This window comes from Kwoniella botswanensis, chromosome 1 (assembly GCF_036426115.1).
Source record: "Kwoniella botswanensis chromosome 1, complete sequence".
Classification (NCBI taxonomy): Eukaryota; Fungi; Basidiomycota; class Tremellomycetes; order Tremellales; family Cryptococcaceae; genus Kwoniella; species Kwoniella botswanensis.
Window position 1 is genome coordinate 779762 of NC_088599.1, and position 21245 is coordinate 801006.

General features: G+C 44.5%; 7 protein-coding genes across 7 annotated transcripts; 4 read left to right on the plus strand and 3 right to left on the minus strand.

The window, feature by feature from the left end:
- Nucleotides 1-141: 141 nt before the first annotated feature.
- Nucleotides 142-1874, minus strand: L199_000301 (uncharacterized protein; the record flags this gene model as incomplete). The annotated part of the gene is made up of 9 exons (XM_064886069.1): nucleotides 142-332; nucleotides 399-486; nucleotides 562-742; nucleotides 812-885; nucleotides 938-1016; nucleotides 1098-1283; nucleotides 1365-1460; nucleotides 1538-1733; nucleotides 1805-1874. The coding sequence occupies 9 exons, from the start codon at nucleotides 1872-1874 to the stop codon at nucleotides 142-144; spliced, it is 1161 nt and encodes a 386-aa protein (XP_064742141.1).
- A 1350-nt stretch (nucleotides 1875-3224) lies between these two features.
- L199_000302 (uncharacterized protein) lies at nucleotides 3225-5651 on the plus strand (the record flags this gene model as incomplete). Its single annotated transcript, XM_064886070.1, has 12 exons — nucleotides 3225-3295; nucleotides 3376-3460; nucleotides 3528-3546; nucleotides 3608-3655; nucleotides 3713-3957; nucleotides 4048-4106; nucleotides 4172-4274; nucleotides 4338-4685; nucleotides 4749-4812; nucleotides 4893-5164; nucleotides 5238-5396; nucleotides 5469-5651. The coding sequence occupies 12 exons, from the start codon at nucleotides 3225-3227 to the stop codon at nucleotides 5649-5651; spliced, it is 1656 nt and encodes a 551-aa protein (XP_064742142.1).
- A 277-nt stretch (nucleotides 5652-5928) lies between these two features.
- Nucleotides 5929-6564, minus strand: L199_000303 (uncharacterized protein; the record flags this gene model as incomplete). The annotated part of the gene is made up of 5 exons (XM_064886071.1): nucleotides 5929-5976; nucleotides 6109-6232; nucleotides 6345-6390; nucleotides 6465-6504; nucleotides 6562-6564. The coding sequence occupies 5 exons, from the start codon at nucleotides 6562-6564 to the stop codon at nucleotides 5929-5931; spliced, it is 261 nt and encodes an 86-aa protein (XP_064742143.1).
- Nucleotides 6565-7193: 629 nt separating this feature from the next.
- Nucleotides 7194-9221, plus strand: L199_000304 (uncharacterized protein; the record flags this gene model as incomplete). The annotated part of the gene is made up of 5 exons (XM_064886072.1): nucleotides 7194-7305; nucleotides 7486-7766; nucleotides 7853-8235; nucleotides 8449-8661; nucleotides 8861-9221. 5 exons carry the CDS (start codon nucleotides 7194-7196, stop codon nucleotides 9219-9221), a joined length of 1350 nt encoding a protein of 449 aa, XP_064742144.1.
- Nucleotides 9222-9637: 416 nt separating this feature from the next.
- L199_000305 (uncharacterized protein) lies at nucleotides 9638-11022 on the minus strand (the record flags this gene model as incomplete). The annotated part of the gene is made up of 5 exons (XM_064886073.1): nucleotides 9638-9689; nucleotides 9791-10225; nucleotides 10315-10638; nucleotides 10709-10745; nucleotides 10830-11022. 5 exons carry the CDS (start codon nucleotides 11020-11022, stop codon nucleotides 9638-9640), a joined length of 1041 nt encoding a protein of 346 aa, XP_064742145.1.
- Nucleotides 11023-15051: 4029 nt separating this feature from the next.
- On the plus strand, nucleotides 15052-18047 carry L199_000306 (uncharacterized protein; the record flags this gene model as incomplete). The annotated part of the gene is made up of 6 exons (XM_064886074.1): nucleotides 15052-15665; nucleotides 15835-15947; nucleotides 16011-17104; nucleotides 17160-17302; nucleotides 17361-17725; nucleotides 17791-18047. 6 exons carry the CDS (start codon nucleotides 15052-15054, stop codon nucleotides 18045-18047), a joined length of 2586 nt encoding a protein of 861 aa, XP_064742146.1.
- An 865-nt stretch (nucleotides 18048-18912) lies between these two features.
- Nucleotides 18913-21175, plus strand: L199_000307 (uncharacterized protein; the record flags this gene model as incomplete). The annotated part of the gene is made up of 11 exons (XM_064886075.1): nucleotides 18913-19014; nucleotides 19078-19134; nucleotides 19253-19345; nucleotides 19423-19428; nucleotides 19494-19583; nucleotides 19666-19902; nucleotides 19978-19991; nucleotides 20065-20146; nucleotides 20221-20274; nucleotides 20396-20508; nucleotides 20605-21175. 11 exons carry the CDS (start codon nucleotides 18913-18915, stop codon nucleotides 21173-21175), a joined length of 1419 nt encoding a protein of 472 aa, XP_064742147.1.
- Between the last annotated feature and the right edge of the window lie 70 nt (nucleotides 21176-21245).

The window sequence follows — 21245 nt, forward strand, 5'->3', positions numbered from 1 at the left end:
CATTGGAGTCGGGGCATTTTATCGGGAGATCAGATATATCTGGTGTATATTATCTAGACAGCATGTGGTATGATGATACATATGAAAATAATCATGCATGCTGTTCAAGGAAACCTCGACACGTATTTACAGTGTAATATCCTACGAATAATAAGTATCCCTATATTGTTCATGCACTTTTCCAGTTGGTAAACCCAGAGCTTCTCTCCTACTGACCGCGTTGGGCGCTTCGGCTACTGAGATGGGTCTTTCAGCTAACGAAGATACCCTCGTGCCATGTCGAGGTTCATCGGTCACCTCATCGAGATAGTCATATACTGCCGAGTGGATCGCTGTAACATGATATATTGAACGCCATATTAACATCAATCTAAATTGTAGTCATATGGGACACTTACAAATCCTGTTATCCCATAGAGCGGAAGTACGAGGTGTCCACTTGAATCGAATTTGTATATCTGTATTTTGCTCATAAACTTGGAACAACTAACTCAAAAAATGAAAACCCCAAATATCAGTTCGTCTGCACTCTGTATGAGTGCAAATAGGAGCCATACTAACTTTCTTCAAGATAGCTTGAGCTTCAGAGTATTCGAAACCCTTAATACCAATTGTGAATCTTGAATTTACGAATAAAGCTTTCCAGCCTGTTGCGGGGTTGACTCGCACGATTGGATGAGCGTTGATAATGGGAGATTGTTTGCCCGTTACAGGATCGGTGTAACTGTGGACTGATCGATATCTAATCGCAACTACGTATCAGCCATACTACACGATGAGCCATAGTCATGAAAGGTAGTCTCCCACTTACAATCCTTCAAGAGGTTCAATCAATTTTTGGAAAGCCGGTGAGAGTTTATCGTACGCTGCGTATCCTGATGCCCACTGAACGAACAAAGTCAGTCAGTCAGTCAATTTAGGGAACTGGGTGACTTACCAAAGTATCGCCGCCTACTCCAGGGATATGATCGAGATGAAGATGGGTAACTCCAGGAGGTTGAGGCTCGTGAGTCAAACTATATCAAACATAAGTGTCAGTCAGCCGATTCTATGTGAATATCACCTGATCACTGGATTGGAGAGGATTCGAGGCTCACTCAGTGTGCCAATTCTGAGTACCGAAAGGACTTTTATAATCAGGTTCGAGACCATTCGTTTTTGCGATCTCATCACTTATGATGGTAACTCCAGGTAAATCCTTATGCACTCGGGCAGCTGTGGGGTGCACTTCAGGTACTCCATACCATTTCCCTAATTCAAGTTGTTCTTGAGGAGTGATATTTCTAAAATTCACCGGATACAATGTATGACAATCAGCAAAGAATGATTAGTTGAGGAAACATATATTTGTGCTTGTTACTCACTGATCACGGAAGAAGACGACAGTCCTCTCAGCAATCAATAAACCAAGTTCATCTTTCTGTTGATCTGTCAGTTCCGACAATTGAAGACCGACAATCCTAAAAGTACAAGGGATTTATGTCAGATGGTCAATCTCCATCTGGGCTCAATTCCATTAGTCATGATTACAACTCACTCTGTACCCAAATGAGGCGAAAGGTCGTTAACTTCCTTCGCAGCGCTCAAAAGAGCTTTCTTCTCCCTGTCTGCCCTCAATCCAGGCTCTTTGAATTCCCATGCTTGCTTTCGCAGAGCCGCATCGAGATCTTTGGGTTTGTCGGGGTAGTAAGGGTATCCTTTAGAGATATCCAATCCAGCATTCTCAAGTCGCTCTGAAGGATATGGTAATCAGGAATGATCAACATGAACTCTACAACGCCAGATACGATGAGTACAGACTCACCTCGAGTGGATTTAGCTAGATGGAAAGGTCTGCCTTTCGAATCGAAGTTGTTGGCCACTTTGATAGGCATTGTGATAATTGAGTTTGTCCTAGGTATGAGTAGCTCTGAGTTGATCAAACGACAAATGGTAGAGGGTAGAAGACAGATGACAAATGATCAAGGAAGAGGTATCTTATATAATGTATCCGGATTTCAAGAAGGCACTGAGGAAACGACTCTCTCCGAAAAATACAAATGGACCATTGGATTTGCATGAATCACGAGAGACTTCTTCAAACATGTCACCTGCCTGTGTACTGATGCTGTGATTCATCGGTCAAAAGCGTTAGATGACACCATCGATAAGATTGCAAAATACCTTTAATTTTCCGATCTATCACCCAACCCTTCTCCTCTTAGCAAGAAACAAGTTGTCACATGTACTATGATCCCTGTAGCATAACATTTAGTGAGAGAATCAGAATGTCCCTCACTGTGCGAGCCTTTACAGCACTTCATGAAGATCTAGGATAGCTCCTCACGGGTCACGGCCTGCCATATGATTTTCTTGATATCTTCCCTTCGGTCATATCCGTTTGTATCAATCGGATAACCGATTTGTGTCTCTTGTCTCCCACAGGATTGCGTGCGATCATGCAGATCTCTCCATCCGAAGTCTACCGATTGAGAGATCCGTTCAAGCCACTCGGACGGACCGAGAAGTGAATGATCATCATTGGCGTGATTGGATTCGGTGAAATCCGATGAAGCGCTGATCTACTCACAAGCATCATTCGCTTGATGGAATTGACAACATACAGCGATGAGATAGGCAAAAGCGACAGTGAGGATTCAAGCGGACCGCATCAGACACGCTTTGTAGAGGCCGAAACCAAAAAGAATGAATTTTGGGTAGCCAGGTCGCCCTCGAAAGGACTACCCGGACAAATCTAAATATTGAGCATCTGAACCAGCCGAAGCCAGCACAAGGAAGGGCTGCCCCCTTATGGACCATGCGTCGCCGTGCTATGGGCGGAAGCCCGACCTGGGACACCGCAGGCTGAAGGCGGTAGAAAATCCCGATACAAGGTAAGTATGAAGGTGGAGGAAAGCGCCGGATGCACCCTCACACACTTATGGCGGATCGAAGAGAGTCGTATATCACCGACATGTGGCAAAGCTATATGCGTGACATCATCACTTTTGACTCTGTGTCATCGATTAGACGTCATTGGTCGATTGGTAGTCCACCTTCGATCCAGAGGTGACCACACATTCCTCACCGTATAATCATAGAAATCACCTTGATTCATACTGTCTGTAGAAGTAAATCAAGCAGCCAGCTATATGCTTTTCAGGAGATCTTTGCAAGCTGTACCACGCCTACGACTATTGCCATCACCACGATCAACATACATCAGTACAAGACTCATATCCAAGATGTCCGCACCTGAGATCGATATAATTACCAAAGAGGTCCTACCGGAGAGCGAACTCAAAAATGGTCAAATGTAAGCATTCTTGGTTATGGCCAAGTCACATCTGGAAAGCATTCCTCTTTCTGCTGCTTAACTTACTGCTCTTGTGATAGGAAAACCGTCGAATTTGGTGAAGGTAAAGTCTTACTTTCAAAGATCAAGGGAAAGATCTATGCCACCTCGGCCTTCTGTACGCATGTGAGTAGAAATCCAGCAAGTAACAATTATTGTATCGGCTATAGCTGACCACGATTGACCCGAATAGTACGGTGCTCCCCTTGAAAGTATGTCTCAGGCAATTTCGAGCATATCGAGAGCCAGAGCTAACCAAGTGCCATTCTTTAGAGGGTGTCCTTTCTCACGATGGTAGAGTCGTATGTCCCTGGCACGGAGGTGAGTTAACAAGTTGATGGATTGGGACCAGCTCTAATGTCGATACAATCCTCATAGCATGCTTTAACGTCTGTTCGGGAGACATCGAAGATGCGCCAGGTCTCGATAGTCTATGGAAGTTCTCGGCGACAGTCAACAACGGACAGATCGTCGTATCGGCAAATCACCAAGAAGTCAAATCGAAGGTCGGCAGAATCGTCCCTAAGTCCAGAACAAAGGGAACAGGTAGAAAAGAAAATGAAACTGTTGTCATCGTCGGTGGTGGTTCGGGTGGTATTCACACTGTTGAAAGTTTGAGAATGGTGAGTGTCGCATTATTGTATACCTGCATCATACGTTTACTATCTGACTATATGGAAGATCTCTTGTGCTGATCATATGAATGACCGTAGAACGATTTCCAAGGAGACATCGTCTTGATCTCTGAGGAGACCTACGCACCCATCGATCGGTGAGAGCATTGCGTGATATCTTGTTTACCTCAGTCATTGAATTGACCATTTTTCTCCGCACCAGAACCAAAATGTCCAAAGGTCTTGTAGACAACGCTGAAAAACTCGCTTGGCGAAAACCCGAAGAGTTGAAGAGTGATTTCGGTGTTGATTTCCACCCTGGTACAGTGGGTGAAATAAACACTCTCATGATAATGTGTTGGTTCAGTAGCTAACGACCGGCCTTACAGTCCGTTACAAAAGTCGATTTCTCTTCGCAAAGCGTGACCACCTCATCTGGTCAAACACACAAATACGACCATCTCGTTCTCGCACCCGGAGCCAAGCCCAAGAAAATCCCAATTGACGGAGCAGACTTGGATGGAGTAGTGACATTACGATATGTCCAAGATACCCAGAAGATCACTTCTGCAATCACGAAAGATTCAGATATTGTTCTGATTGGAACTTCATTTATCTCGATGGAAGCTGCCGGTGCGATCTTGAAGAAAGAGCCTAAATCTGTTACGTTGGTAGGTATGGACGAAACCCCTTTCGAAAAGATTTTAGGTAAAGGTATTGGTAATGCTGTCATGGAGGTGAGTCCGTCATTCCAAATCCTCGGTCAAGAAAGCTGATACAAGTGTATTGTGGTGAAACAGAATATGAAGAAGCAAGGTATCAAATTTTACATGAAGGCTGAAATTGAGAAACTCGCTCCTTCAGGTGAGTTGAACACTGATTGCTTTTGCATCTTGTGTTGAATGATTAACGGAAGCTGATCGTACTTGCGCGTGTACATATAGAATCTAACCCTTCACATGTCGGTTCCATTCACGTTAAAGGCCAAGACCCCATCCCCGCTAACTTCGTAATTATGGGTACTGGAGTCGCACCAGCCACGTCATTCCTCGAAGGTGTCGTATCATTAGAGAAAGATGGAGGTGTCAAAGTAGATGAATATCTGAGACTCGAAGGACAAAAGAACGTCTACGCTATTGGTGATATTGCTCATTATGTGCAATACCCTGACAAGTTCCCAAGAAGAGTGGAACACTGGAACGTTGCTGGTAATCATGTAAGTGTTCTCAGTATCTCAAAACGGGAGGAGCACAGATACTGATTTGAAATGTGTGATTTGCATGATATAGGGACGAGAAGTAGCACATAACATCACTCATCCGGATGATCAAGTCGCTTATACCAAGGTGCCGATCTTCTGGTCCTCGATCGGTAAAGGGTTGAGATACCTCGGTACTGGTGCGGGATTCGATGATTCTTACACTGATGGTAATATCGATGAACTCAAGGTGGGTCTTCGTGTTCTGGTAAAGATGCAAGAAAAGATCACTTCAGCTGACTGATTGGTAATGATTGGTCAGTTCGCGACATACCAAGCTAAGAACGGTAAGATCACAGCTGTAGCTACGATGCAAAGGGATCCTATTGTCGCCAAGGCCAGCGAATTGATGAGATTAGATATCATGCCTAGTCTGGATGAAATCAGAAATGGTAAGAATATCTTGGAAATTGAATTGATCGATAAAGGTGGAAACAAAGTATGAAGGGTTAGATGCAGTACGGTGTGATCGACGAGTCACCGGAAAGAGATGATGCGGGCGGTGACAGTATATTTGGATTATCTTTGTAGCTATATATCAAAGTTAGTAGTATTATATGTGAACTATGAACATTCTTCGTGAATATCCGAAGTTACTGGGGAAATTGAGGTTTTTGTTGTCGCGATGTTACATTCATACATTCCTAGACCTAATGAGTACAACAATGGAAATCTCGACCTCACCGGAAACTGATATTGCTCTAACATCTACTGGGAGTTTCTTAGTCATCCGTTTTGCCTGGTGGTTTACCGCACGGTTGAACCATTTTCTATCGTCACATGAGATCACGTTAGCAAATAGACTTTGATGCACTTAATCGAGTATTCAGATTCATAATGACTTGATCAAGAGGGCGGATCCACCTCAATTGTGAAAGAAGAGAAAAACAACGACTACTTACCTCAATCAATTCGAACCTCTTCCTAGCTTGACACTCCCCATCTGCAATTGACACGTAGCCAAGTAAAGGTGGATGTCCAATGATCGCAGCTAACGTATCTCGATGCTGGTGCGTTAACCACTCACTGATAGATTTTGTCAGCTTGAACATGACAGTATGGGGAATCCCTTTGTGAGGGTGAAGAGGATCTGACATGGGAGGAAAGCAATTGGAGTGAAAAGTAGACAGAGACTTACTACTTGGTTGTATCCGCATGTCCTGTACCGGTATATCTCGCATGGACTATATAAACAGCAGGGTGCGTTTCAGCATATTTGGGCAGATCGAAGAAGGGGAAGCGAAGGGATTGGACTGACGTTGTTCAAGTTGTGTATTGGCTGTATATCGTAATTCGGACTATCAGAAGCAATGTCAGCTCCTCAATCCCCGACTGTTCACGACTAGTTGACCCACCATCTTTGATATGTGATGTCTGACCGATGACGATTGCAAGCAATGTTTGAAAGAATGTTGTTACCTTTTATTTTGTTAGCAGCGAAGAGTGAGTGAGAGTGCATTGAGACTGTGATGTGACGGGGGCGGTAAGTGCCACATTCAACTATCACCGATCTCTCTGATCATCCTTTAAGTGTGTCACTCATTTAACAACCTGTTGGGATGATCTCTCGAAGGTGAGGGTGTTGAGGTGTAAATGTGAAAGTGATAGCAGACAGACATTCTCTGTTATCCAATCTAATCGATATAGATCACGTATCATACCCTCACAACTACTCGATATCGACCTCTGACCGTAGCAGTACGTTACTCATCGATTCTTCCCTCGAAGTACTCATAGAATGAAGACCGGGAAATAGCTAGGAAAAGAGCTGATCATCCTTCAACGCTTTCCTTCCCTTAGGTCAAGATAGATACGAGATTCGAAGGAGTGTAGATCAGTGCAAAGAGTATATACAGCAACTTGTGAGCTCTTAAACAATGCGCTGCCTATTTGGTTTGAAATAGACGGGAGAAGATGTGGGGATTAACCTGACAGCTTATTTCGATACAGAGATCAACATCGGACATCCTTTTCATCAGTTCAAACGATGTACTACGCGACAGCGGGGCAACAAGCTACGCAGCAACCACCATCGAGTAGAGGGGCGATCAGTGGGTATCCTAGAGGTGGACCACCTGGGTTCTCTTCTAGATCAGCGGGTGAGTATCTCGTTTGGTACGCATCGGGCGCAGGAAAGACAAAAGAAGGAAAATAAGCTGTGTTTATCACTTGAAGGAGAAATGCTGTCCTCTGGACCAGTTGAAGATATCGATTTGTCACCTCATATTCAGGTCATGGTAGGAGATATCTTGACTGATCATTGACATGGCCATATCTAGACCCAAACGACTTTCCAGCACTAGGATCACATCCATCAACTTACGCCTCACAAGCTCAACCATCCGCAGCAGGTTCGAATACGATACCTCAGCAACAGCAACAGCAAATATACCTGCAGCAACAGCAACAACAGATTGGTGGACCCCCACCGCCCCCACCTGGGATAGCTGGACCTAATCCCAATTCATCGGCAAATCAGGGACAAGCGCAGACTAACGGACCTGCTCAAGATGATTTTCCAGCTTTGAACTCTGGCGGAGGTGATTCGAAGGATGCTAGGGTAGGTCCCCAACCAACTCTTCTCCACCAGTTAGGAAGGGAAGGGATGTGTATCTAATACTTTGGTTTGGTTTGGTGACTTATCAGTTATCGAATTATTTGCGAAATCAACCTAATCCCGCACAAGGTACATCCTCACCTAGTTTACCAAATGGGATAACGTCCTCGCAAATACCCCCATCATCGACATCAGCATCGCAATCTACTAATGCTACACCCTCGACTAACCCTCCACAGGTGTTACAGAATCTAGGTAACAATGCAGTATGGCAACAACAGCAGCAACAGCAACAGCAGTCCAACGAACCGCTAACGAGACCTATACAGCAAATACTGAGCTCACCGGTGGATAAATGGGGATTGAAAGCTTTGCTGTATGAGATTCAGATGCATATGAATAAGACGGATAGAGGTATGCTGGTTTTTGGAGAAGAATTGGAAGAACTAGGTATGGATATCAGTGGTGAAGAGTGAGTCAATTGGAATCTGATGACATTGGTGGACTCCTCGATCTCATGGATGGTTCTGTCCCCACACCTCGGTTTGCGGTTGAATGTTCCTCCTCACCCCTGCCATGACTTCCTGTTTACCAAATCACTTGCCCCTCATGCCTCGTTTGATCCGAGATCCATCTGCTACGTTGCAATGAAGAGTAGAGCTAACGAAAAATCACTGCCCGACAGAGCTCTGTACCCATCATTTGTTACTCCATGGGCAGATGCAACCTCCCTAACTCAACCGCCGAGGATCGAAGAATCGTATCACATCCCACAATGCTACAACGTGCATGCACCTCCTGTATCGACGAAGTTACCGAACTTTACGGAAGATACACTGTTCTTGGCATTTTATATGTCACCGGGAGACGTGTTGCAGCTGGAGGTCGCGGAGGAATTGTGAGTTCCCTAGTTTCTGCATATATGAGAGGAGGTCAAGGGGAAAAGGAAGGAAGGCTACGACAAAGCGAATTTTCCGAGGAAGGGAAACCACCAGTACTACTACTTTGCGCCGGCTATCGAGGCAATGATGTCCAAGTGATCTACGATGAGCAACCTCTGGAGAGCTTTCGCTGATTCACCTTTTCTACGCATATAGATACGCAAGAGGATGGAGGTATCATACCGATCTTCAGACGTGGATAACATCACCTACCTTACCTTCTATTGACTTAGTCTCTCTACAACAGAGTTCGAATGAAGGATCTCCCCAATGGATAAGAGGACCATTCATGTACCTAGATACTAGAACTTGGACAAAACAACGTACCAACGAAGAATTTACCATCGATGCGAACCTTTTGGAAATCACTCGACCAGCTTCGGTCATTGTATCAGAAGAGAAGTCACAGACACATACGCCAAGTTCGCCTGGCGGTTTGGTGAACCCAACTTCGTCAAATCAGAGTCAATCAAGTCAAAGTCAAGGTCAGAACCAGAACCAGGCTTATACTAGATAGAGTCGATAGTGATAAGTAGAGAAGGAGTGATGTTATTTCATGTTCATGTCATCAATCATCTATATGAGAGAGACCGACCTGATTCATGTCGATGAGATAATTGCTACTCACTGGCATGAGTGATGGTCTGATGCAGAAGATAATGATACATGAAAGTGAACGATGAATCTATATATGTGGAAGAAACGAGTATAGTACATGAACAAGGAGTGAATACAAATACTGTCCTCACGCGACGCTTTGACTTTGCTGGTTGTCTTTTGGGTGATGATCAACGGTGATACAACGTAATTTACATGAATAACAGGGTGATCGTTCCGAACAATGATCAATTTCAGGTCCGTCAGCTCTTGACGTACTCGCAGACTGGGAAGATTTTCGAAATCTTATGATCGATCTTTTCTTGCTTTGATGATCTAGTTTGGGTGGCCAGCTCCAGCTGCTGCGGTGTATGGTGAATCGTGCAGTCTGCGAGATAAGGTATACCATCAGCATCAGAATACCATAGCAGGTCCGGATCCGTTAACTGATATGACCTTTGAAGTGGTGGACAAAAACGCATGACTAACGAGAACCTTCTGACCATCTGAGCTTGATTCTGAGTTTGGGCCTCGTGATCATCCCCCTCACTCAATCGTTCTTCTTGATCACCATGTCCATGCCCATTACTAGAATGAGATCTAGACTGCGATTGAGCTTGAGGCTGGGGTTGGTAAGTAGCTTTGTAAATACTATTTCTGCCATTTTCCAACGCTCCACCTCCAAGTCTGAAACTATCTCCTGAAATGGTTGATAACCTCTTTTCCAACCTTGCTTCGTCCCTCTCACCGAGCACATCGGCATTATCGGGATTGACTACACCGTTAACACACAGTGCCATAGATCGTCGACGAACCATCACGGCTTCTTCTTTCCATTGTTTCTGAGCGGATTTCAGACGGAGATGCAAGCCCCAGATTGCGAAGAAGAGGGATAGAAGCGAGATGAAAGCTGCCACAGCGGTGCTATTGGTATGACCAGTAAATGAAAAATTAGGGATATGATATCCAAGGAGTTGAAAGTGAGGGAATGAGAAAGCTGTGATATCACTTACGTCTCCATAGCATTACCACTCTTTGGTTTCCCTCCTTTCCTCTTTATACTCTCGAATGCATTCCTACTAAGCCCAAAGGCCAACCATGCGAGTATATTTCCAAAGAGACTCATACACAGTACGAACGCCTCCAAGATTGAAAATCGTAAATGACGGATGATCGAATCTAGGTTTTTGATTTTGTATCCCTCGATTGGAATTAGGACGGTCAGACCGATCCAGATCAGGAAAGTGACGATCATCCAATAACATGATAATGGTAGCATCGTACGGACTAACAGTGCCTCGCCAGTATTGATCATCGATGATAGGTAAGTATTATCGCTGATATCGTGAGATACATGTCAGCTCGAGAGATTGGAGTATACAGTAGGAACGAGTGGTAGGGACTTACGATAAAGGAGCATAAGTACAGTTACTGGTGTTGGACACTGTAAAATAAAAGCAATTACCATCAGTATATTCTTCATTGCGGTCAACTTTGGGATTCCGGGGATGACATGAGAGCTACTCACTACACCAACCCAGTACGCCTGCACTTAGAGATTCACCATCCTCAGTCTTTATTGAGAACCAATACAGGCTCTTGATAGGTCCAGGTACAGATAAGAGGATCAATACTAGTAGGAGTAAGGAGAGCGAGGTGAAGCCCAGCGATAGAAACGGCTGGGATAAAATCGGATGAGCCAAGATACTTTTCGATATCATTATGAAGGGTATTTCGGAATAAATCTGTTGTCAGACTTTTACTACTTGCTTGTCGGTTGAATCAGAGTTGGTGTCTAGAGAAATGTAAGTGAATGAACTTTCTCCAGCATCGAGCTTTTCAATTTCCACAGTGAGCAACAAAATTGGTATCTCAGATCAAAGTCAGTCGCTCAAACAATTTTCTCATTCTCACCTATTGCATTACATATATCCTAAACCGCAGATGACTACATCTTCAGTCGAGTATCTCATTCCTCCCTTCAAAATCTGTCTATCCATTGTCTCACTGTTCATCATTCATATCCCATATCCCATATTCCAGATCGAGATGAATCCGAAACATCACCTAGCCATTCTGAAGGTACATCTTTCGGAGTATATCTCATAAAGGTATGTCGCTGAGATCTAGTAGGGCAGTTGATGCATCCTTTGATCCTTTGACCCGTTCTTTTGGATCCTTAGGGTAGGATCCTCGTTGGCGCATGTGATCCTTTGTCGATCTAGCTCCTATATACGAAGATTGGCAGGAGAACCCGATTGTGGGAAATGAAGGGGCTAGGAGAATGAGATTGAGCGAAGATCAATGAAGAGAAGGAGAAATCTAGATTAGGTGTACATCAATGGATCGACAGTGAAGGGATCCGCTTGGTATACTTTATGATGTAGTCCAGTCCCGTCAATTTTGATTTTAGAGCTGCAGGAAGACAATCTTAGAGATTTCATGTTATAGAATATTCAGGCCTTCGGGAAGTGATGATGAGAAAGGTGATGTATTGAGCATTTCGAAGGCAATGATGTTATTCGCATGGTCGTGAGTGTACAGAGCAATCAAGCAAGTGGATTGAGGTATCTTGCTGTGATAGATATCCCTGGTCTGAGTGAAGGGAAGTCTCACCGCTTGCTTTGCGAGTTATATGATTATGTATACACCAAGAGAGAAGACGTATCCTTTGCACAACGCAGTCTTATGCGCATGTGCATGTGCATGTGAATGTGATCTGTAACTTTGGTAGGTTCATTGCATGTGAGATAAATGAAGTAATCTAATCAATTTAATCTTAATCTAAATGTGGGGTTCAAAAGTGTCGGGTCGATCACGTTCGCAATCTAAATTAGCGTCATTTCGATGAACTAATAGCTTAATACCAAGCTAAATGACGACGAGCGTTCACGTAAATTCAGGTACATCCGCATCATTACCAAGATCTCTTCTTTCTCACACTCTCTACGAGTACTGTTGGATATCGAGATGCACCTTGACCATTGTATAGAGCATAGTGAAGAAAGAGTATCATCACAATACAGTACTGCTGCTTCAGATATGCGATAGAACATCAGTAAAGCCTTCCGGGATCCACAGGATACGTGATTCGTCGATCTCTTTAGTTCTTGCTGTCGATCGGGTTCCAGGGATCCCATGTTATATACCCGAAAAGAAAACAAGTCCCCTAATTTTCTCGCAGTTTACTCATGACTCCACTGGAATAACCGATACAGTACACATGCTTGATAAGAGTCGACGAGCGCGATGCATCACAATGACTGAGGTAGAGACGCATAGGTTACAGCCAAAGGCATCGCTTTGGGGGATGATGGGATCTACACCGAACGAAGCCTCCTCCCGAACCCGAGTATATGAAGTTTTCGGATTAGGCGAGGGGAAAAGCGTAGGAAACACCGAAGCGGGATTGCGGAGTGATAGAAGCTCTGATCAGATCTGAATTGAAGGGAAGTGGAACAGAAAGTCTTCTGCGGATGTGGAAGATAAAGGCTTCAGACATCCAAGGCTGAAGACCAGATGACGGCATGGTCGATAGGAACCGGTCCATGATACCGCTGTACATGCCATCCAAGCAGCGGGTCTGCTGAAGTTGATCGAACCTAACTGTTCTTCCCTATCCGACAATTGCGTCATTTCCGTATTCTTCATGTTATTCCCTCCACTTTTCCTCGCAGTTCCCTTTGGGGAATGGAAGGTCAAGCGATCGCTCTTCGGCATGATGTAGACCTATGCTCCTATCCTAAGCGAGAGAAGGGCAATCATCCTCTATCTTCAGCGTCATCTCACAGGGTTCGAGTGCAGACGTTTTCTTGTGGAAGCTCATTCTGTAGAAATAGTGGTGGAAGAAGAGGTTCAGAAGGATTAGATTTAGTCAACGCAGCAGATCATCCGGAACGCAAGTCCATCGGAAATTTATAAAATGGGGCTCTTTCATGTTTTTCTTTTTACGCATGTGAGTACAGGCAAAAAGGGAAGAAAAGGAAAAAAAGAACATTTAGACTAGGAACTGACTTGGAAATCATGCTCTGTCGTCTCATGTTGTGCTTGTGAGGAATATGTTCAATTTAGCTCCAAAAGATGAAAAACCAGTCTAAAATAATTTTAGTCTAAAAACAATTCCTCGTAATAAAGAATCCAGGGAAAACAAACGAAATCCCATAAACCCAGTAAGACGAGGACGTTTATTTCCTTGATATTTTGCGTCATTCATTGGGTGTAGGACATTCCTTACTTCACCAGGTCAGGTCAGGCTGTCGTGGCTACATAACCGGGTTGAGCTGATCAGTTATGTATATATATATACAAACATGTCAAGACGAAGGACGAAGTCCATCTTTTAGAACACGGTCGACTTACATACATTTGAGACCACTAAACCCGACTCATCCCGCACGACCCCTTGAGCATCGATACTTTATCGTAAGAAGTGATCGCCGCCGTGATCGTCGGGAACGAGACTAAAAACAACCAAAACCATCCCACAAATCAATCAACCGTAAACACCACAAGTAAAGTCTCGAACTCGAACGTATTAGACGATAATTCCATAGGAAAATTTCGCATCAAAATTGATCTACCATCAAGGATCTTCCTGTTCCCCCCACTCAAAAGATCCTTAGGTACCATCACACCCTTGCTCGATAGCACACGCAATCACACAAACAACACAGAAAGCTTTGATCGCTTAACCATCAGAAAGAGCACAGCGGAGCACAGACCTCTTCGGTATTGTAGATCACTTCGTCGTCAACGCAGCATAGCCACGAAATAAAACCCACCACTGTACGCTTTGACTTCGGGGATCCCTTTAAACACAACATCACTTTCCGTTGCTCTCGGAGTCAATCACTGTGCAAGATAGTGACTCTAGTTCTGGCCATCGATCAGTTCCAGAAACGTGGTACAAGTTTAGCTTCAAAAAGTATCTGTGCACAAGTCACGGAAAATCTTTTCGTGTTGGCACAGACCTCTCTTCTGCTTGAAGGATTGCGATCTGGTCTAAAGGAAGGATTGGTTCTCACCATCTGGAAAGCGCCCGTCGTCGAGTGATCTTGTTCATACACCGATTGTCTCGCTTGGACACTCTGTTTGATTCGAATAGAGATTCAAAGGATATCAATTTTAACGAGACCTCAACATCTCCTTCCGGGCGCGATCACCTCTCCGCGGCCATCAAGCTCAAGGGGGGAGAAATTCGTATTCTTATACGAGTAGGTAATCATTGCACTCAATAAAAGAGAGAAGAGAGATTAGGAAGAATCCTTGCTTATACCTCTCTCTCGCCGAGATATAAAACCTCCCGATATCGACTTCGATTGGGACGAAAGCTTCTCCGTCTTGTGGCGAACGATTCAAGGATCTCCGTTATCTCTCTTCGCAATCACTCAATCGAACAAAAATCCCATCAAAAAGCGATTATTTCGGATCTCCCAGCTGCCCCACCTTCACCCACACACACAAACACTCGTTAACATTTCTGGTTTTTTTTTCCCTTTCTTTTTGTTGTTGTGGGAACTCTCACCTTTTACGGAAAATAACGACCTTACCCACCCTCTGTGAGTACAAGTATTTTACGATAACAAAGTTTAGACCTAAAAGTGCTAAAATCCATTTATGGAATTGATCCGTTTGATATCGTTAACATCATCGATTTATCAGACTAGCAGCTTTTTTTTTTGGACCAAGTCAGAAACAAATCAGTTGCTGTGATCTGCAATTTCATTTCTCTTTTGATTTTTTGTTAATTCATGATACCGCCCAATAATAATGGTCAAGGACAATATACGTCCTATGATCCTCGCCAACAGCAAGTCTACCAATTCTCCCCCGGTTCGATATCCACTTCTTCATCTTTTCAATTGAACCCACCTCCTCATCCTCAATTCCTCCGAGGACCAAGTGTTAGTCCGGAGGATTCGTATTCATTCGCCCAATTACCGGTGGGTGGTATTCCGAATGCGGGAATGGCTTTTACTCAACAGCCACTCGGTCAGTCTCAAGCAAGTTCCAGTTCGAGTAGTCTCCAAATGAACATACCACCTCCTATCCCTATACAACCTCATTCCAGAGCTTCAATCTCTTCAAATTTGCTCGACGGCGATAACGAACCTGACAATAGCTATGTATCGGACGCAGACGCAGAGATAGAAGGTGAATTTGAAATGGACCCAGAACATAGCAGACTTCCTGATGGGATAGGTTTTCCTCCCGTACCCAGTCGAAGGGAAACCTACGGGTCGTTATCTGGGTCAACGGACTCAATGGTAGATGGTTCGTTGGATGCGGGCGAAGTCAAGGAACCATCGAATAAAAGGAAGCCAAGAATAACCCTACCGAGAGGTCGAGCATGCGTTGCTTGTAGGTAAGTACAAAGAGAATTGAAAATGTAGGCATCTATGCTGATTGACCACTTGCTACCAATTCCTCGCTCGTTTCAAATAGGAATCGAAAATTGTGAGTTTCAATTTACTACGTCCTCGATCAACTCGAAGTTCTGATCCTGATTATCAACTGGTCCATCTTCCCCTCAGGAAATGTACTGGCGATGCACCCTGCAAGACCTGTCAGAAGGCAGGCATCGAATGTCGATACGAGGAATTACCAAGGAAGAAGCCACGAGCGATGATTCTGGAGGAAAGAGTTGGTAAGTCGTAGCTCCCCTAGTAGAGTGCAAATTATGAGCTGACTTGTCGGGATACTTTCATAGCCGAGCTGGAAGCTTGTCTGAACTTGCGCCCGAACGATCCTGTACCCCCAAGATTTCAACCATATCAGCCAACATCTGTACCCCAGCCGGTGCACTATGCTCCTCCACCCCATTCCTCGAACAGTTTGTCCTTCGATTCCCGACCTCAGTCAGCCACATCAGTCACATCTCCACCTTCTTCCCTCAGCAACAACGCTGCCAACTTCTCCTTAGTATCCCATATCGATATCGCCCATCCCATGCCCAGTCTCAACCCTTCAAGAACGGATATACCGCCCAACTCGGCATTGGAATTGGCACTTGTCCAATCGATACTTCCTTTCGCTCCTTTCATAGGTCTACCACTTCACTCTGCGAGATTCATCGCCTTACTCACACTTCCTCCAACCGACCCAAGACGGCCTCATCCAGCACTGCTGTACATCCTCTTCGCTCAAGCTGTCAGGACCCTCGAACTCGATCGACCAGTACCGCGCATACCGTCATTACCGTCTGGGATGTTCCCTGGATCATTCGCCTCTCCATTTCCTCAGCCCAATATCGACCGGAACCTCATTCTGTCCCAAGTTGGGGGAACTTCCCTGATCCTCTTAGAAAGAGCGCGGCTGGAATTAGATAGAGGTATAAGGAATGTCGATCGAACGTTCGATCTCACTCGAGCTGCGATCGGTATAGCCTGGATGTTATATAGCATGGGGCATTTCATCGAAGGTTGGAACATCCCCGTCTCAAGGCTATTGATAAGCTGTGGATTGCATCGGATTACTGGGACATACATTCCACCAGAAGGTGGATCAGGTATAGATCCAGATTTGATACCTAAACCTTATGCTCCTTCTCATCAATACGCTCATTCACATTCCCTTCGACATCCTTCCAACCCCTTCACCAACAATGCCGATTTCCCAGTAGTGAGGATGAGACCAATCATTATTCCACCAGCGAGGGATGAGATTGAATTGGCGGAAAGGGTAGCTACATTCTGGGCAGCGAAGATGCAGGACTGGGAAGCGGGTATAGGATGGGGTTGGACAGTCAGCTTGGCAGATGAAATTTGTACGACAGAGTGGAGCTGGGGAAGTGGACCAGTCGAGGTGGGTACAATTCTGCCGCGATAGAATAGACCAGTAAGACTGATATCAATCAAAGACCAAACCATCCAGTACCGTGAGCGAAAAATACAGCATTCGCGATCTATATGATCCCTCTTCGGCGGTTCACTCGACTCCTACGCTCGACACAACCTATGTTCTAGCCATAAAAAGCTTGGCATTGCTCCATCGAGCTAGCGCGTGAGTGACTCGATCAGCAGTACTTTACTGAAAAGGTCGAGGCTGATAGTCCGAATAGCCTTTATGACTTGCCTGAATCATCTTATCCGATAACATTACCGGATGGTCGAGTTGCCACATCCACTATCGCACCTCTCACTTCGATCCAATCCGTTCAAGTGGCTTTGAGCAACCTCAGACAACGTGTACCAGACATATTTCAGGATTACACCCAATACACTTCTCCGCCCTCTGAAGTCTTGTACGAAGGCCTTTGCGATCCTTGGTGGATAATGTTCCATTCGAACCTGTACACAGCGGAGATGTTATGCTGGAGGGAACTGGCGGATCACCATCCGACCGTATACGAGAATGCGGTCAGGTCAGCTAGAGCATTGACCAATCTCGTTAGGAGGGTTCCCAATGATTCTTGGGCTAATCTCGGTAAGTCGAGCACTATCTAAATCCTGCGAACTTGACTAACCGTGCGCTGTTCGCATCATACATAGATCTCGTTGTGGCCCTCAATCTATCTCTCACTTCCAGATTCCTCTTCAAGGAATCATCGAGATTGCTAGGTCTTCCCCAGACCAACGCCGAGACCAATCGTATGGCGGCGGTTATATCGGCGGACGCTGAAGTACTGAGACAAGCTCTGAGCGGGACATACAACAGGTACAGTCCGATTGCTGGAATGCACAGTCTGATAGTGCAGAGAGTCAGAGAAGGTTGGCCAGAGAAAGAAGGGGAATACGAGAGGATCTAGACAAGTAGTTCTCTCAATTGTAAATATCACACAAATCGATTGATGATAGACATATACAGCTCTGTACGATCAACATTTTAACGTTTACCCCATACACGACCAACATTACATCTCATAGCATTTCTACATACATACATGGATACAAGTAGAACCCATCGCATATACATATACTCATACACGATCTCAGAAAATAAGAAATACCATGCATAAAAATTATATAATTGTGCAGTTGTCGTACTAACTCGCTATGCGCCAAAACTAAGTTGCTCATGTGTCATGCACTTACGAAATTTTGGGGCTGATCACGTAATAACACCTTAACACGGGGAACATTTTGATCGACGCAATGGAGCTTAACCTATCGTAACTCACCGTTGCTCCTCTTCTAGGCTGGATCTTTGACATAACATCCCATTGAAAAGTATCACGGCAAATGATTTAGGTTCAAACTCATAGCCTTTCCAAATTGCGAGACAAGGCACCATGCATGTCAACTGATTCTGTTCGACTTGAAGCCTTAAAACCTCTGCGACTCTACAAGCCACGTAAAAGTCTAAATAGTACGGAATCGTTCCTACCTCTGCTCTACGATGAATAACTGGAAGTCGAAAAGTGAACGCACTACGTGATATATTGTAACATAACAACGTAGCTGTATTTATTTTCTGCTTTCCTAGATCAGTTGTCAACCCATGATACCTGAACTTCCTGTTCATCGATGTCGAGGTAGAGGGATGATCCTCGCCAAATAACCGTTCCACTAGTGGACTCGACCTTCATCAAAAACAAGATAAGTTCAGGTGCATAGCCTCCCTGGAGTGGAACAAAATTCGACGAGCGAGTCGTTCTTCAGCTCATGATCGATATGCCGATGTCACCACCACCACCACCACCACCACCGACACAGCAATCACAACAACCGCAATCACAGTCACAATCACCACCAAATCGTGCCCCTTTCGATATCGTAAGTGTTCGACCCATCCTTCCCAGAATTGCATCCCTCGCTAATTACTCATTGTATCTCTAGTTCGCTTCGATCATCATCAGTGGGTTACTGAGTTCTCTAACCTTGGGGATAGTCTGGGTAAGTCACACTAAAGCTTTTCTTTTTCCGATGTTTGATAAGTTTTGGAAAGATAGTATGCAGCTACTGACGTCTCAGTAGGTCACAGTGAGTCGAACCTCCCTCACGGGTATGTCAGAATGTAAAAGAACCGAGATTGAGTCGAAGCTCGGGACAGGCTTTCGGTTATTTGCGTAGATATCCCAAAGACAGCTGGCATGCCAAGTTACTCGTGAGTTGGCATATGTCAATTGTATTATATTATCCTGTATGACGATCCATACTGATGAAAATACCTTACTCATGTAGGTGGCGGTAAGTGATTATTTTGGCCCTGGTTAGGAGACAGAGACTGAACTTTTCGAAATGAATTCGGACAGGCTCAAGGAGTCTTGGTAACGATTGAATCCATTGTGATTTGCGTCATGGTCGTTGAGACTTGTGCAGTGCATATTGGAGATGACACATACGTAGGTACAATTATATCATTGTTGATATACTGGACTGTACGAACAAGCTGACTGGGATGGCATGCGTCTACGATATACATAGGCATTGACCATACAACTCGATTCCTTGGCATGGGTTCGTTCAATCATCGGTTCAATAGTCGCATTTGCAACTCAGTTGTTCATGATTAACAGATTCATGAGACTATTTAGAAGCCTATCTCTCCATAAGAGATCTCCATACAGAACCAAAGTACTGTATTGTTCAGGTTTGATCATCCTCACATCCCTCGCGGTACTCTGTTTCCTTGCAGGCTTGGCAAATCCTATATATCTTGGTGTGAGTATTTTCACACACAGTGTGATATTCGAAGAGACTGATTGCCTTAATTTCTATTTGATGTGTTATGAAAAGATATTGAAGAGGTCGTAAGCGTTTTTTCCATCTCATTATTCCTTTCATATACACGTTCCGTAACTAACCAGCTCCTGATATACTCAGGAGTGTCCCTCTCGACTCAACACAGAGTTCATTCTCAAGAGCCTTCCCTATCATTTATGATACCCAATTCATCTCTCTCCTGGTACGTAATGAGAGATCCCATTTTGCACGATGACCTACTGAGAAAATCCACTTTGGTAATTCATGTTCACCCAGGTCCTCGATGTGATCTTAACTGTACTATTCTCACTGAAATTACAGAAGTCTCGAGTAAGTCAAATAACCAGTTATGTTCGTGATCCTGGTTGATCGAGCTCGAGCTCGAGCTCAAATTTAATCAGATGCAGTAGATATCACTCGCTAACAAACATTTCTCTCTTTCAATGCACAGACAGGGTTCGCGGCTTCCAACCGAATCATCGACGTCCTCTTAATCGTTCTAGTCAGAAATGGATTTTTGGTGACGGCACTTCAGCTTACTGCTGTAGTTATTTCACAATTCCCGTCAGTTATCATTATATGCTACGTCATATCGATTCGAAAGTCGATATTGTGTTGGCCGAAGCTAATTATGAGTCATTGATTTCCATCCTTATGCAGTGAGAGAGCCAGCTGGAGTTTGATAACTAATCATACCATTTCGAAAATATACGTCCTAACGATATTGGCAATCTTGACGAAACCTCGAGACACCCATTTGGACGGTCCCTTCAGCAGTAGACCAAACGGCGGTTACACCTCGGGTCCTTCTAGTGGAAGTGGGACCGGTGGGACTGGTGGAGGATCTTGTCAGACTTGCAGGAAACGATTACATATTCGATCTCCAACTCCACAATCGATTGGAGGACCAAAACAAGAACCTCTGAACCTCACGGAATTCATATCGGAGGGTAGTGTCGATAAAAGTGTACAGCTTGAGGATTGGCAAGAGTCCAAGGAGCTGCCTTTCCTCACCAGAGTTGAAGAAGGTCAGAGTCAGGTTTACTCCACAGAAGTTGAGTATGAACCTGCCATGAGGGCCGAAAGAGGTCAAGGGGATATAGTAATTAAAGTGGATAGACAGAAAGAAACTTTCATCTCACCATCTGACAATTCTCAGCAGGCGACCAGACGTCCCAGATACAATGTCATGGGGGGTGATTTGACGCTGGAAAATAATCAGACTGTATAGATAAAGGATCTTGTAAAGTGTTTCGGTTTGCACGGATATACATATATGTGTTAGCTACTAGTTCAATACT